At 41.3% G+C, this 15,065-nt stretch overlaps 1 protein-coding gene across 3 annotated transcripts in view; it reads left to right on the forward strand.

Annotated features, from left to right (window-relative positions):
* LOC125904306 (uncharacterized) overlaps positions 1-15,065 on the forward strand; it is a 102,097-nt gene that overhangs the window by 29,703 nt on the left and 57,329 nt on the right. The window contains exons 1-3 of one of the 3 annotated variants that reach the window (XM_049601643.1): positions 9,499-9,751; positions 10,107-10,249; positions 13,196-13,260. The exons of 1 other annotated variant lie outside the window; for it this stretch is intronic. In XM_049601643.1, the coding sequence (XP_049457600.1) occupies positions 9,632-9,751; positions 10,107-10,249; positions 13,196-13,260 (328 nt within the window). In that variant the 5' untranslated portion in view covers positions 9,499-9,631. Of the gene's footprint in view, positions 1-9,498; positions 9,752-10,106; positions 10,250-13,195; positions 13,261-15,065 lie in introns of those variants that run through there. One more of the 3 variants, XM_049601642.1, reaches the window with a different exon arrangement.

The raw sequence follows: 15,065 nt of genomic DNA on the forward strand, positions 1-15,065 counted from the left end.
TACTCAGAACCGTGATACTTTCACTGGTATCGTACCGTGGGTCCCAATTTTGGTACCGTGACAACACTACTACATAGTAGTGTCTACTTGATTTGTATCTGTGCTGTTCAGATGAATGTGACAGCTATTTTTTTGTTTTTTGATAGTGCATATTGCACTAGTAGTTTAACACTGTCTTGGAATTTAATAAACATTGACAATCAGTTTGAAACCCTTACAGTTGCATATTTGTTTTCAGGATGGGATTTTTCCTGTTGACAGGATTTCCTGCTTTTCTGACCTTATACTTACCTCAAGTTGCCTTTTGGGACATACATGCGTATACGAACATATCATACTTGCCTGTAGAGAGGAGTTTATTACAGCCTCATATAAAATCAACAATAATGATAATAACATTAAAGCAAACAGAGCACTGGTATCAGAATAGCATCAGTATCGGCAGATATCCAAATTCAGGTATCAGGATCGGATTGGAAATGAAAAAATGTGGATCGGTGCATCCCTAGTTGAAAGCCCAGTCGTAGCTTTCATTGTATCCCATAACTGTCTGCTACTTTTACTTCGATCAGCCTCCTCTAATTTGAGCCTGTGTTTCCTCTTTGCTTCCCGTAGTTTACTTTTTAAATCTCTTTCTGTTTTAGTTCCCCAATGTCCTTATTTTTCTTTCTCAGATTTATAATGTGTTTAATATCCTTTGTTATGAATGTCTTATTGTTTGGATATATTTTTATCTAAGTGTTTCAATGTTATCAGGTGACCACACTTTAATTAATTTTTTCTCTGGTTTGGAGCGTTTCAATTTAGGTTTATAAATAGGTACAAGATGAACCACATTGTGATCTTTGGTGGATATTGGTGGTCTTATTCTTGACACACATGCCCCCTCAACATTTACAAAGCATTTGTCCAACAGTTTATTTTTCTTCGTTTTGCCCTTCACATATTGTATAAATCCTGGCATTGGTAAGTCCAATTTACACTGGTTCATATCTCCGATGACAATTGCTGGGGCCTCAGGATGTTGTTGCTGCAGCGTGTCTGCAACAGTGGCTGCTGCTCGCTTCGCATTGCCACTGGGAGGTGCGTATACCACAAAGAGCAGTACGCATCCGAATTCCCTGGGCAGACAGAATGGTCTTTATGTCAGGGACAAGATTTCAACGTCTTTACAATGAAAAATGTTATCAAACACAACAGAGGTAGGTTTGCGTGAGACTGTGAGACATGGGCACCGCGTTAATGTGTGTGTGCTTACTTTTGCTGGTCTCATGCTGGCTGGATGGTGCAGCCTGGACCCAGATGTTTTTGTTGCCATTTGCGGAGCCTGGGCTGCCTACAGAGACTGGACTTTTTCTCAGCATATTCAGCGGACATGCAGCTGTACCTGTGTGCCCACACATGGCCCCACGCACGCACGTGCCGTCAGCCAAAACTATGCTCCATGTATTTTGCCATAAAGCATTTTTCTAAATACAGTGTGCATTGTTTGTCTTACATTAATATTTATTACACAATGCATTTACAGTGCTCTGATTTTTCATCTCCTCTAATATACTATTTTTGATTTCTCATTCCTCTATACATAACACATCCCCGGGTATGGACTAGTTTTAACTAACTATTGTGTGTACGTATACATCTATAAATATATGTATATATATCTAATTAAGGGCGGCACGGTGGTGTGGTGGTTAGCACTCTCGCCTCACAGCAAGAGGGTTGCCGGTTCGATCCCGGGCATGGGAGCCCTTCTGTGCGGAGTTTGCATGTTCTCCCCGTGTCAGCGTGGGTTCTCTCTGGGCACTCCGGCTTCCTCCCACAGTCCAAAGACATGCAGACTGGGGACTAGGTTAATTGATAACTCTAAATTGTCCGTAGGTGTGAATGTGAGTGTGAATGGTTGTTTGTCTCTATGTGTCAGCCCTGCGATAGACTGGTGACCTGTCCAGGGTGTACCCAGCCTCTCGCCCGATGTAGCTGGGATAGGCTCCAGCCCCCCTGCGACCCTCAAGAGGATGAAGCGGTTAGAAGATGAATGAATGAATATCTAATTAAATTTAAATTAAATTTAAACATTTAATTAGCTTTCTGCCTTGCGCAAAGTGGATAGTCAAACAAATTGAATGTAAGCATAAATACATTATGTTATACTGATTACGTTATTACTTTATTCTTCTTATTATTATCACTTTATTATTATAGCACTAGGAATAAATAATTAAGGACAGATTCTGGATCAGCACCATGGAACAAACTTGTGGCCATAGTATACAGTATTTCTGGAAAAGGAATGAAAAGTCACTACGCGAGGCTTCAGAGGGAGTCTGCAGCTCCACTCCGCTCAGCTGTCTACTGCTGCTGCGAGAGATCAAATTTCATTGGGGGTGGGGAAAAGTGCGAGGGAGTCAGCAGTCATTCAGTTTGTTGCCCTAGTAACCCGTTTCCATTGAAGAAGTTCCTGGTATGGACCTTTTTCACAGCAGACATTTTGACTTGTGTCAGTAGAAAAAGCACAGGTGAAATTGATAACATTAAGGATGGCTGAGTTCCATTCAGTGTCCCAGTAAGCTAGTAACATTTAGCCAACATGGACAATACCAGGGTCTCCCCTAATTGGAATGCAGCTGTCATTAGTGTCATTGAACACACCTGTGTTGCTCCTACTCTGACGTGTCAAAATGTCTGCCATGAAAAAGGTCTATTATTTGGGGGATTGGAACCATAGACATATATACATAGACGCCGCATTGACTGCCGCTGCCTATTGGAGCCGACGTCCCAGCCGGCCGCCATCTTGGATGGGTCTCGCTTCGCCTCCACAGTGCATTCACTTCTATTGAGGAAGGAGCTGTATGCACAAGTAAAACAGAATAACTCACTGAATTTTCAACTGATTTTCATGCGGTTTGGTTTGTTACAAACGGCACACATGTAATGTAAGAGGGATGTTGTATGCTGTAAAGCCCTGTGAGGCAAATTGTGTTTTGTGATATTGGGCTTTATAAATAAAACTGATTGATTGATTGATATATATATATATATATATATATATATATACACACATATGTATATATATATTATATATATTATTATATATATATATATAATCCCGCATTTTTAATGTACGAAAGCATCCTGTATCATAACTACATGTGTGCTTTTGTAACAAACCAAACCATGTGAAAATCAGTTGAAAATTTAGTGAGTTATTCTATTTTATTTGTGCATACAGCTCCTTCCTCAATAGAAGTGAATGCACTGTGGAGGCGAAGCGAGACCCATCCAAGATGGTGGCGGCACAGGACGCGCTCAGGCAGTCGATGCGGCGTCTACGTATATATAGGCCTGTTTCCACTGAAGAAGTTCCTGGTACTATTTGGGGGGCAGGAACTACTACAGGAACGTCCTCTCGCCCGGCCCTCTCAACCGCCGTCTTTCCACTGAGAGCGGAGTACGAGGAAGGTTCCTGTAAAGTTACGGGCTCTGGATGTGACGTAATCGTTGTGCGACCATTTTGACTGGGGCGACGTAGGGACGCCAATAGCTGTTAGCTGTTAGCTGATAGCCGATAGCGGTGTCTGTAATAACTCACTAAATGGCCCGTGAATTTTTTTTTTTTTTCCAGCGGATGTCTTAGTTACAACATGATTGAGCTAACTGGAGTAGTTTCATGTCGTATCTGACAACGGGAGGCTTTTAACAGATGACGTCCTGATGTTAGGTTTGCTGCTGCTGTTAGCAGTCCCTGTCAGCTGATGCTTTCTAGATATCGTGATTTCCCAAAACTGAATAAATACCACACATAGCAACACAAAACTGCTTTGCTAACCCAATCATGTTGTAACTAAGATATCCGCTGGAAAAAATATTTTTTTCACGGGCCATTTACTGAGTTTTTTTACACGGCGGCGGAAGCTATGAACGAGCTAACCCTCGTCTGCTGAGTTTTAAAAATGCCAGCTATGTTGTTACGTCACATCCCTCCTTGAGTATATCCAATCAGCACCAAGTAATCCCCAAGCCCCAGCCAGGAGTTTTTTGGGGCCGTTCTGAGTACCTACTCCGAGGCAGGGACTTGTTTAGCCCCTGTAAAAGTTCTGGAACTCTGTCCTTCGGGGTGGTTCCTGCGGTGGAGACACGCACCAACGGCCCCGGCCCCGGAAAATTACCCCGAAGTTCCTGCGGTGGAAACGGGCCTTATGTCTATGGTTGGAACTACTACAGGAACGTCCTCTCGCTCGGCCCTCTCAACCGCCGTATCTCCACTGAGAGAGCGGAGTCAGAGGAAGGTTCCTTGGTGTCCTTCTGCGTCTTCTTCTTCTTGTGTAACCTTGTGTGCATTAGCGGTTAATGCAGCATTACCGCCACCTAGTGGATTGGAAGCGCATTACACCTATAATGGGCTTTTATTGGGAAAAATAGCTCAAATGCGACCACCAGTGGTAAAATTAGGTATATAATTCGATATATCGGTTCAGTTAGATATTTGGCTTTAAATCAAACCAGTTGGAAAATTTTCAAACCGACACAAGCCTAGCATGCGCTGGGGAATCAGAGTTTCTTTTATTAATCATGATATTTCATTGTGCAGACATGCCTCGTAAAGAGAGGAGGTGGAAGCAAAAACAAAAGGAGCTGCGTGAGGCTGCTAAAGGCAGTGGATGACGCTGGGTGAAGAGCACAACAGGTAAGAATAACACATGTACCAGCTGTTTACATTGCAGAGGTATTCAGGCATAAAATACAACAATAATAAACACAATTGCAATGTTTTAGTTCCATAACATTTTTCTGTCACTGTCAGCAATCTTTGCATCCTGTTATTATCACATAACACACAGCTACCATCTCTCCCATGCTTGTTTTAATGTCTGCAGTCTCAGATCAACACAGCCCTCCAACACTTCAATTCTCATTCACCATGGTGTTTTGATGATGAATAATGCATCGCATGGAAAAAACATGACTCCCCGGAGACATATTTAAGAAATAGTAGTTCTTTCTCATTTTTGAGAACTGCTCTGCTGCTTGAGAGTTTACCCAGCCACGTAGTTAAGGTACCAGGGCAATTTTCCTCAGGTAATCTTTCGGTTCTTGTGTGTTGGCCTCGTGGAAAGTATCATACAGAGCATAGAGATCTGCAGATCCTGTAGAAGGGTGTGCATTTATGTTGCAGGCTCCTTTTTCATCTTCAGCCATCGCAGGTTTATTTTCAGGTCACCTCTGCGCAGAATGAAGGTTCTCTGGTGTGGCTTCAGCCAGTCTGCCCTCATTTGGCCTGAAGGGGATTTTTTCAGGTTCACACAGGTTTGTGTGCGTGGCCAAACCTCTCGCAAAATCGTATATAACGACATTTGGAAAGCGCTTAAAAGACAGCAGTATGTCGCAATAGTCTAGCGGATTTTCAGCACTCGTATTAAATTTGATTGAATTAACGATTCCACAAGGGCACATTATCACTGCCCAGCCACCTTAAAGTGATAGTTCAGATTTTTGGACATGAAGTTGTGTGAAACGCTGACCATCTGTAGCTCTGAGAACGGGCCCATAGCTTACCGGAGAAAAAGTAGTTCTGAAGATATAAAGGGGACACGTAACCAAAAGGTTTTAAGCTACAAAAAAGTATGCATGTGTTTTGTTAGACTGTTTCAATCATTTTAAAACATCCCGGCATTACGTCAGACCTTGCTATCAATTGGGACTATTTTTTGGCCAGTATCACTCCGCCGTGCAGGCCCGCAAGACAGCATGGCAACAGAAATCAATCAGACAGTTCATCACCACGCCGTGCAGGTGCACAGGATAGCAACGGCTAACAAAAACTTCATCGGCTGTTTCCAACAGAAAACCAGTAGGCTATTATTAGTGAGGAAAAAGATGTACTAGCCCTATATATATCTACTACAGCGCAAACACCGGCTCAGGCTCACAACATACCCTTGTCAGCTGCTGTAGGTAAACAGAGGAATACCAAAATGGTGCGAACTTGTGATTTCCCCAGCTGTGGGAATATTTCATTTAAAATATTTCACTTCAAGCCACTGAGCCTACCCTGAAACTGTTTCACCCCAGTGGAAGCCTTTCTCCCACTTAGAAAATTCCCCAAATTCAGGTGGTTGTTCTTGGCGGTCACACACTGAAAAACAACAGTCAAACAATCAGCGGTCATCGTAAGTGGCTGTAGCATTTCTGGAAAAAAAAATAAAGAAATAAGTACACACTTGGTATACTGAAGACTCCCTTCTTGTGCAGATCCATAATTACAACTGGGGGGTGATCTCCACAGTCTACACACGAGAATGACAGCGGGAGCGTATCTATGTTTCCCGGGTTCTATGTTCCCCACTTAACCCTGTAAAAAAGGTTCTATGTTTCCCGCTCAATCAAGCGGGAAACATAGAACCTTTTATGTGAAAGCGGGGAACATAGAACCTTTTTTTGCTTCTGAGTCGTCCGTGCTGTGTTTTGGTCCATGGTGGACGGAGCCTTGCCCGGACATCTCCCTCTCTCCTATAAGCCCAGCCTTCGAGACATGCAACACTCCGTTAGATGTCATTCAGTTCATCAAAAAATATCCCAATTAAAATCAGTGGCAAAATAAGCAGATATTCATTCATCTTCTAACCGCTTCATTCTCTTGAGGGTCGCGGGGGGGCTGGAGCCTATCCCAGCTGACATCGGGCGAGAGGCAGGGTATCGCAGGGCTGACACATAGAGACAAACAACCATTCACACTCACATTCACACCTACGGACAATTTAGAGTCATGAATTAACCTAGTCCCCAATCTGCATGTCTTTGGACTGTGGGATGAAGCCGGAGTGCCCGGAGAGAACCCACGCTGACACGGGGAGAACATGGAAACTCCGCACAGAAGGGCTCCCACGCCTGGGATCGAACCGGCAACCCTCTTGCTGTAAGGCGACAGTGCTAACCACCACACCACCGTGCTGCCCAATAAGCAGATATGTTGTTATGTTACTTTGTTTAATTTCAACAACACAGAGAACAGCTTGAACAAGCTGAGTGGAGCTAACGATCAGAGATTTCACTCTCAGCAGTACCTGACCACGCATGCACGTCTACTTCCGAAACACAGCAGTTGGGGTGCATTTGATTTATTGTACTGGGACGTTTGATTTTTCCACAACTCGACCACGGATGTCAAAAATCGCCATTTGCACTGGGACAGGACAAACAATAAATGAAACCAACAAAAGTCCACACATTCTTGTGGTTGGCTCCAACGCTGTCAGTGTGATTTAAATAGTAAATATTTAAATGGTTTACTGAGTTTATTGTGGATGTTGATCAACGTTTTTTACAGTGAAAAATAGGTAAAGAGGAAAAGAGAAAAAAAAAAGATGACATGCATGGGTTTAAGTGTTCATTAAGGTTTCATACAAGCCAGCACCCTAAACATTAAACAAATATTTTACTATACACGTTGTCAAGTGTTTCTAATTTCTTTCTACCCCATACAGGTACAGTAAAATATTGAAATGTTTTTATTTGTTTGTTTGGTTCTTGACTTTGCTTTTTAAAAATGCATGAAGCCAGGAGAAGTGAACAATATGAAACAATGAAGGTTTTGGTAATAGTACTGGCAAGAACTTACTTACTGGCAAAACTACCTACCCTGGATGACAGGGCTTCAGAATGACAGCAATATTTTAGGGACTGTCACTGCTGCTGCTGGAGCTATTGGTGGACTTGTGTTGACTCCTTGGTGTGCAGTTAGTTCATAGAACAGCTCCTTTCTAATAATTATTTTTGGGCAAAAGCCACAATAGCCATGTTTCCATCCAAAAGTGATTCGAATCATTGGGAAATATGCATTAAAAGAAATACGAATCCTATGTGTTTGCATTAAATGTACAGACTTTGGTGAAAACTACAAACTTGCGTGAGTTTTCCGCAGAACCGGAAACAAAACAAGTCTCGCATTCTCTTCTATGTTTTCTGGCAGTTGGCAACCAGCTTGTAAATGCATTACCGCCTTCCCGACCTGGAGTGTGGATATCACCATGGAGAGAGGTGCACTATGTCAGATTTAATTCGAACATAACTGTTTTCATCCCCCGTTTTGCGACTCAACATTTTTTCAAATCAACCAAAACCCGGCTAAGGTGAGCGTATTTTAGTTTGTGCGAATCATGGGATTTTAATTCGACCTTTGGCGTTTCCATCCTAATTTTCCGATGTGATACTTCTAGATGCTCATCTAAACAGGCTGATGGAAACATGGCTAATGATAGTGACTGCTGACCACACAACCAAAGTGGCATTTGAAGACACTATATTCTGAAAGAATGACAGAAAATAAAATACATACGGTTTTGTAAATACATGCATTGATAAAACAGTACATTTTCAGAGCAATAACTGTGTCAGAATATATTTGTATTTGATCAGAGGGTCTATGCATAGAACCTAAACTTTTGCAGATTGAATGAGTGAGCCTCCAATTGAGCTAATAAACTCAAAAAATTATTTCATTGTTTCAAACATTGTTCATTGTTTCAATTATTTCCACTGTTCATTGTTCAGCTTGCTATAGACAGTCTGGAGGCTGCACTGCCCTGCAGTTGAGTTCTGCCTTTTTTGTTCAGCATCAGATGCCTGGGCAGTGATGAGAGGAATTGATAAGCTTGGGGGCACATGATACCAATTCTAATTATTATGACGCTGCATGGTAATCCCTAATTATCATGCAGCATGATAATTAGGGATGGTAAATTGAGAACAATTGGAACCAATATCATATGTCTCAGAGCTTATCAATTCCTGTTATCAATGCCCAGGCACGTGATGCTGAACAAAAAAGACATAATTCAACTGCAGGGCAATCTAGTCTCCAGACTGTCTATACCAAGCTAAATACCAAGGTTGCAATTTATTGTTGTATTGAGATCCTGAAATGGTGATGTGGATACATACAACGAAAATGTATGTGTAAAGAGGTCTTTGTGTGGGCATTTTGTGTGCAGTACACTGCACTTTCCATATTATTACAGCACCATGACATGTAGACTTTACACACAAAATGTCCACGTATAGGCACAATTTCACACAGATTTTTTATGGTCCTAGCAATGAATCCACATTACCGTTTTAGCATCTAAGACAGTACACTGCAACCTTAGATAGTCATTTTTGCCATATCTATGACTCTTATTATGTTAGAGCACCTGAAATTTGGCACATCAATCAAATACTGTATTTTTTAGCTGGAAGTATGGAAAAGTCTACATGGGACTGTCTGGGGCCCCCAGACCAGCCATTTTGCACTTTGTCCATTTTCATAAACAAGTTAAATATGCCATGTGCTTGTGACAGTAAACGACCCTTCAACAAATCAGTCACTGATTACTACACAAAACCAACGGTGTGGTTATGAAATCCTACAAAAACAGCAAACCCTGATATTTCTGTTGAACTTGCAGAGAGGAAGCTCTGGCTACAGAATATGGGTTGGTCAACTCTGGGCAATTTTTTTTAAAAAAAGGCTTCGCTTCTATAAAGGCTGACCAGCTTGGTGAAGCTCAGTCATCGCTGCTTTTGTGTTGTGCAGCCATCACCTGAAATCTCTTCTAGTTACATTCTGAAGTTGATCAGCTGTAGCATCATGAATCTGTGGATCAGCAGTCAACTTCTGGTAGTGGGGCTGTTTCTGAGCACCTCGGCTCTGACACCTGAAGAATGCCAACCCTTGGTCACACCTCTGTCTCTGGCTGACCGCTCAATAGTAAGCCTTCATCTGACTCCTGTCTGATTTTCCTTTGATTTCACATGATTTGTCACAGAACAGTTGTGTTAGTCCAGCTAGTGTTAGGTGCCTTTTTAAATTTTTGCTTAACACCTAACTTTGTGGAGTATAAATGTGCTGGTCTACTTTTTCCCCATGAATATGTTTGCAAATGTTAAATGACTAAAGAGGTCTGCCTGAGAAGAAGAGTTAAATACTGGCAAAAGTACCATTAAAAATGTGATCAAATAACAAGAGATTATGATTATTACCAAAACCACTGAGGTTCAGTGTTAAGCCCTCCATTATTGAAATAACTGTTGCTGTCACTTATTGACTCCGTGTTTTTGTGCAGATGTATGGCAGGACAAACCTCATTGCAGGTTACAGTGATGGTGAAGTCTTTAACAACATCCTGAAGCTAACTGAGAGCTGCTGGGTAAACCTCAGCCCGTCATCAAGCGCCGATAGAGACGTTATGTCTGAGGAGAACAAGATGTGAGTGGGTAATAGTGCAAATACACAACATAATAATTTCTGTAGTTATATTTTCATCATAATTAAGACAACATTAATTTAACTAACACACGTTAAACCTGCTAAAGATGATCACTTTGCCTTCTTATGGCTGGAATACATGGGGTATGGATGTGATGCGTCAGGCAGGCAGGACAGAGTAGGTCTTTTTACCAGTAGTGCAAGGTTGCTGAAAGCTTCACTGTGTGTAATGACTTCTGCCAAGTGATGATGTAGTTGGTGTGGAAGCATGTAGGCTATAATAACTGGCACTGAATTTATTAATTGTTAAAGGGAAATTTCGGTTTATTCCAACCTGTCTCCTAGGATGATAGGAGACAGGTTGAAATAAACCGAAATTTCCCTTTAACTACAGGATCCATTGATTTGTTTTATTTTAATGTGAAATGTAAAAACACACAAGTTTGCTCTGCTGCATCACAGAGTGCTACAGGGATGGCATTTAGTCATAGGCCGATGCAGTTGTTAGCATCGCACTGGTTCTCTCAACAAAAAGCCTATGGAATTTTTCAGAGTGACCAGATGTCACCATTTTCCAGGGATCGTTACCGTCTTCCAAGGACTGCCCCCGTTGTTGTTGGTCTGTCCTCGGCTGGAGCTGTCCTCGGAAATTTCCCTGTTTTTAACTGCAGGGCTGCCGAGTATCAGGCATTGACTGTGAGACTCATGTAATCGACACTTTTCCCATGTTGCACACCACACGTCCATTTTCATTTCTAACTGATAATAGGCCTAACTGGACGAGCATGTAAATGTTTAGAAACAGTATGGACTGATTACCACATTTACTTTGTGGTGTTTTATTCAACAAGTTATATAGTTCCCTATTATATCAATTGATTTGCAACATAGTTCATTAACAGCGACCATGGTCTGGAAAGGTATGGCATCAGAGGGGTTTTGTTGAACTGACTTAATAGCTATATACTGAACTGTCAACAGTTCATGCAGATTGGTCAACATAAATTTTCACGTTTTAACGTTACTTGTGGAGTTCCACAGGAGTCAGTTTTAGGGCCCAATTTGTTTGTTTTGTATATTAATAACATATGTAAAGTATCAGAAATATTGAAAACTGTATTATTTGCGGATCTATGAACATTTTCTGCTCAGGGTTAGGTTAGGTTAGGGGACAATTTACAGTAGGTTCTGAAGGTGGTCACATCAGAAATGAATACATTAAAAGATGTGGTTAATTATCATAAAATCTGAGCAAAACCAAACTAATGCTGTTTGGTAAGTATCTATTAAGAAAGACGATGTTATTATTGAAAGAGTATCCGAAAACACATTTTTTGGTGTGATAATACACCACATAATCTGCTGGAAACCACATATGGCATTATGTAAGAACAAAGTTGACAAGGAGTGTTGCAGTTTTGGGAAAAGCCAGACATATACACAATTACAAAGCACTGTATAATCTGTACTGTTCTCTGATATTGCCTTATTTGAAATATTTTGTTGAGGTTTGGGGAAACACCTACAAAACTACCAGACAACCATTATACATACTGCAGACTTGAGCCATAGGAATCCTACACAATGTTGTATATCAGGAAACACACTAATAACCTCTTTTTGAAGTCACATGAACCTAAATTTATGGATCTGGTCGATTTTAAAGCAGCTCAAATCATGTACAAAGCAAGAAATAACTTACTACCTGCCTACATCCAAAAACTGTTGTTGAACAGGGAAGGGGGTTACAACTTCAGAGGTAGACTAAATTTGAAATAATGTTGTTTTCGCACCACTCTGAAAAGCAAGGGGTGATTTTTTTGTGGAATGTACTGGGTGAAGAAATCAAACAAAGTAAAGATATCATACAATTTAAAAAGAGGTACAAAGACAGTATCTTCACAAGGTACAGAAATGATTAGAGGGAATGTAAAGCACACTCAGGGTGAGACTGTTGTCAGTATTCTCAATTCGTATTCATTTTATACATGGAGTAGTACTGGAAATCAGGTACTAAGAGAGCCTGGTCTCACTCCAAAGTCGCTGAAATCCGGTGCTTGGGCAGCGACTTGTGGTGTTAGAAACCAACGAAAAAGTCATCCTTTAACATGATACACTGGCCTGATACACAGCCGGTTGCAATTACAGTTTAACGCCGCTTGTCATCATCGGGGCAAACGCGGCAGGGCAAGGACGAAAGTTAAGGCGTCGAAAGTCAAGTTGGGCAGGCAGGAGGGGTGGTGAATGGGTCCAACAAACACTGACCTTCGCCCGAGAGAGCGGTGTTGTACCAACATAATGCATTTATTTGGAAAGAGACTGTATGTAAAGGTTAAATTCCCTGTGAAAACAGAGGTGTATCTTGAAAGAAGACCAACAACCAACGCACACAGTGTACCTTGCACGTCGTATGTGGATGTGTAAAGTCCATGACCAAACATGTCAACATGTGACAGGGTCAGAATGAGAATGTGTTGATTAAGAAGTGCAGTGGTGCAGATGTGTGTTTAATCGATGGTGAAGAGAGTGTATTTATGTAATAGTTTGATTAGTGATGGATTAGTATAGACAAGCATGATGCTTTTTCCTACTCCTTTTCGGACATGAAATGTTAATTTATGTTTCTCATTGTAAGTCTGTTCATGATTTACTGTTTGTCTCTGTTTTGTAGGTTTTTTCTACAACGTATACTATTTTATTTCTATTTTTCTTTTATGTTCTAAATAAATAAATCAAATCAAAATCACGCCTAAAGTCAAGTCAAACATGCTGACTTCAGGAGTAGTTTGACAAAAGAATAATTTAAGGTTCGCTTAAGAGACTTTTTCAGAGCTTTAAAATGTATCATTCAGTCTTCATCAGTGGAACAAATTTTAACTTCATCAGTCAATATGAATAAGAAGTCCTCAGAGTATGACCTCATCACTTACTCTCTTTTTTTCCCAGAAATGGAACCTGCGTGAGCACAACTGTCAACGTAACCATCGACAGCAACACTATGACAATGTCACGTAAGTTAACTGATCTTACATGATACTGTAATTACATGTTTGGGAGTTCTGCATACAGGCACTTTATTGGCATTTTTTAATTGAAGAATTCAAGACTAAACTCCTCGATATAAGCAACTTGTTTCCTAAAATACATAAATTCCATCCTTCCAGTTTTAAAAGCATTTTTAGCCACACCAGCGTTGTCGCTCTGAGGACAGAAATGTCTGCTGGTCCACCACTTTGGTCCAGACTGAACTATTGAATGGACTGAGATGAAACTGACATTCAGAGGATAAATTACTGACTTGTGATTCCCAGAACTGTACTCATGCATCACCTCGAGGTTCATATTTTTCAAGTGAAATGTTGCAACAACTGTTGGATGGATTGTGATAAAACTGTTGTTGTTCCCCTCAGGATGAGCTGTAATTACTTTGGTGTCTTCTGACTTTTCAATTGGCACCATCAATTTCAATCAATTCAATTTTATTTATACAGCCCAATATCACAAATCACAATTTGCCTCACAGGGCTTTACAGCATACGACATCCCTCTGTCCTTATGACCCTCGCAGCGGATAAGGAAAAACTCCCCAAAAAAAAAAAAAAACGGTAGAAACCTCAGGAAGAGCAACTGAGGAGGGATCCCTCTTCCAGGACGGACAGACGTGCAATAGATGTCGTACAGAACAGATCAGCATAACAAATTAACAGTAATCCACATGACACAATGAGAGAGAGAGAGAGAGAGAGAGAGAGAGAGAGCATGAGAGAGAGAGGAAGATGAGCATGAACATGAGCTCCTGAATATTTTTGCTTTTTTGGATGTTTTAAAGTGAGATAAACTACTATTCTTCTAAGAGCTGGAAGAAAACAGAAGAGAAAACCGTTGTTTTTAAAAAAAAATCTACCAAGAAGGAAAAAAAAAAACAGCAAAGACCTCAGAAAACAGTGATAGACTGGAAAACAACGGAACCAACTGCCAAACTGACAGTTAGCCTAACTGTCCAACCAGCAACAAAAAAAAGGTCAAGCAAAGAGGAGGAAAACAGCTGAAGACGCAAGTGAGTGAAACCATCAGAAAGAAAATATAACATTTAAAAGAGGAAACAAAAATTGCTGAACACTAAATAAACTTAAGCTAGCATAACACAGCTAGCTGTAAACAAGACCCTTAGCAACTGTTGCCAAGGAATTTAAATAGCAGCAGTTCAACAGCAGCAGAGCCTGATGGAGTCCACCAAAGGCTGTACAGAGGCTGTTCCTCTCCTCTATCCTCCTGATGTAACCAATGAGACTGCCAGGAAGACATTTAAACAAAACTGCTAAAAGAAAGACCAGAAACCCTGTTTTCTGATCTTTACAAGACCGGGAGGTCAGCAACCTGATCCTCTTCACAGACCAACCGCTAGCATGGCACTCTGCCATCAGTGCCCACTACCCCTCTGTCAAAAAGAGGGATCTGTAACGGCTGGAAAATAAAAATAAAAGAAGCAGAGGATTCAGATACTTTCATGATGACAGTAAACTTATACAAGAATGGGACTATCATAGTGCAGGGGAACCTCAAACTGTTTGAGATGGACTTCCTCCTTATAAAAGAAAGAGCCCAGCAGGAGAGATCTAGCTCCACTGACAGTTCCCAGGTCCCAGCTCCCAGCTGCCTAACTACTGAGCAGCCCCCTGAAGAGAAGGAGCCCACCAGCCCAGAGCAGGTCCAGGACCCCAGCTGAACCGCACCATCACCGAACTGAAGGTGAAATTCACAGAGCTGGAGAGAGAACTTGTACAACTGAGAGAGCTGATCAGCCAACAGCCATGCC

Source organism: Epinephelus fuscoguttatus, linkage group LG17, assembly GCF_011397635.1.
Source record: "Epinephelus fuscoguttatus linkage group LG17, E.fuscoguttatus.final_Chr_v1".
Lineage (NCBI taxonomy): Eukaryota > Metazoa > Chordata > Actinopteri > Perciformes > Serranidae > Epinephelus > Epinephelus fuscoguttatus.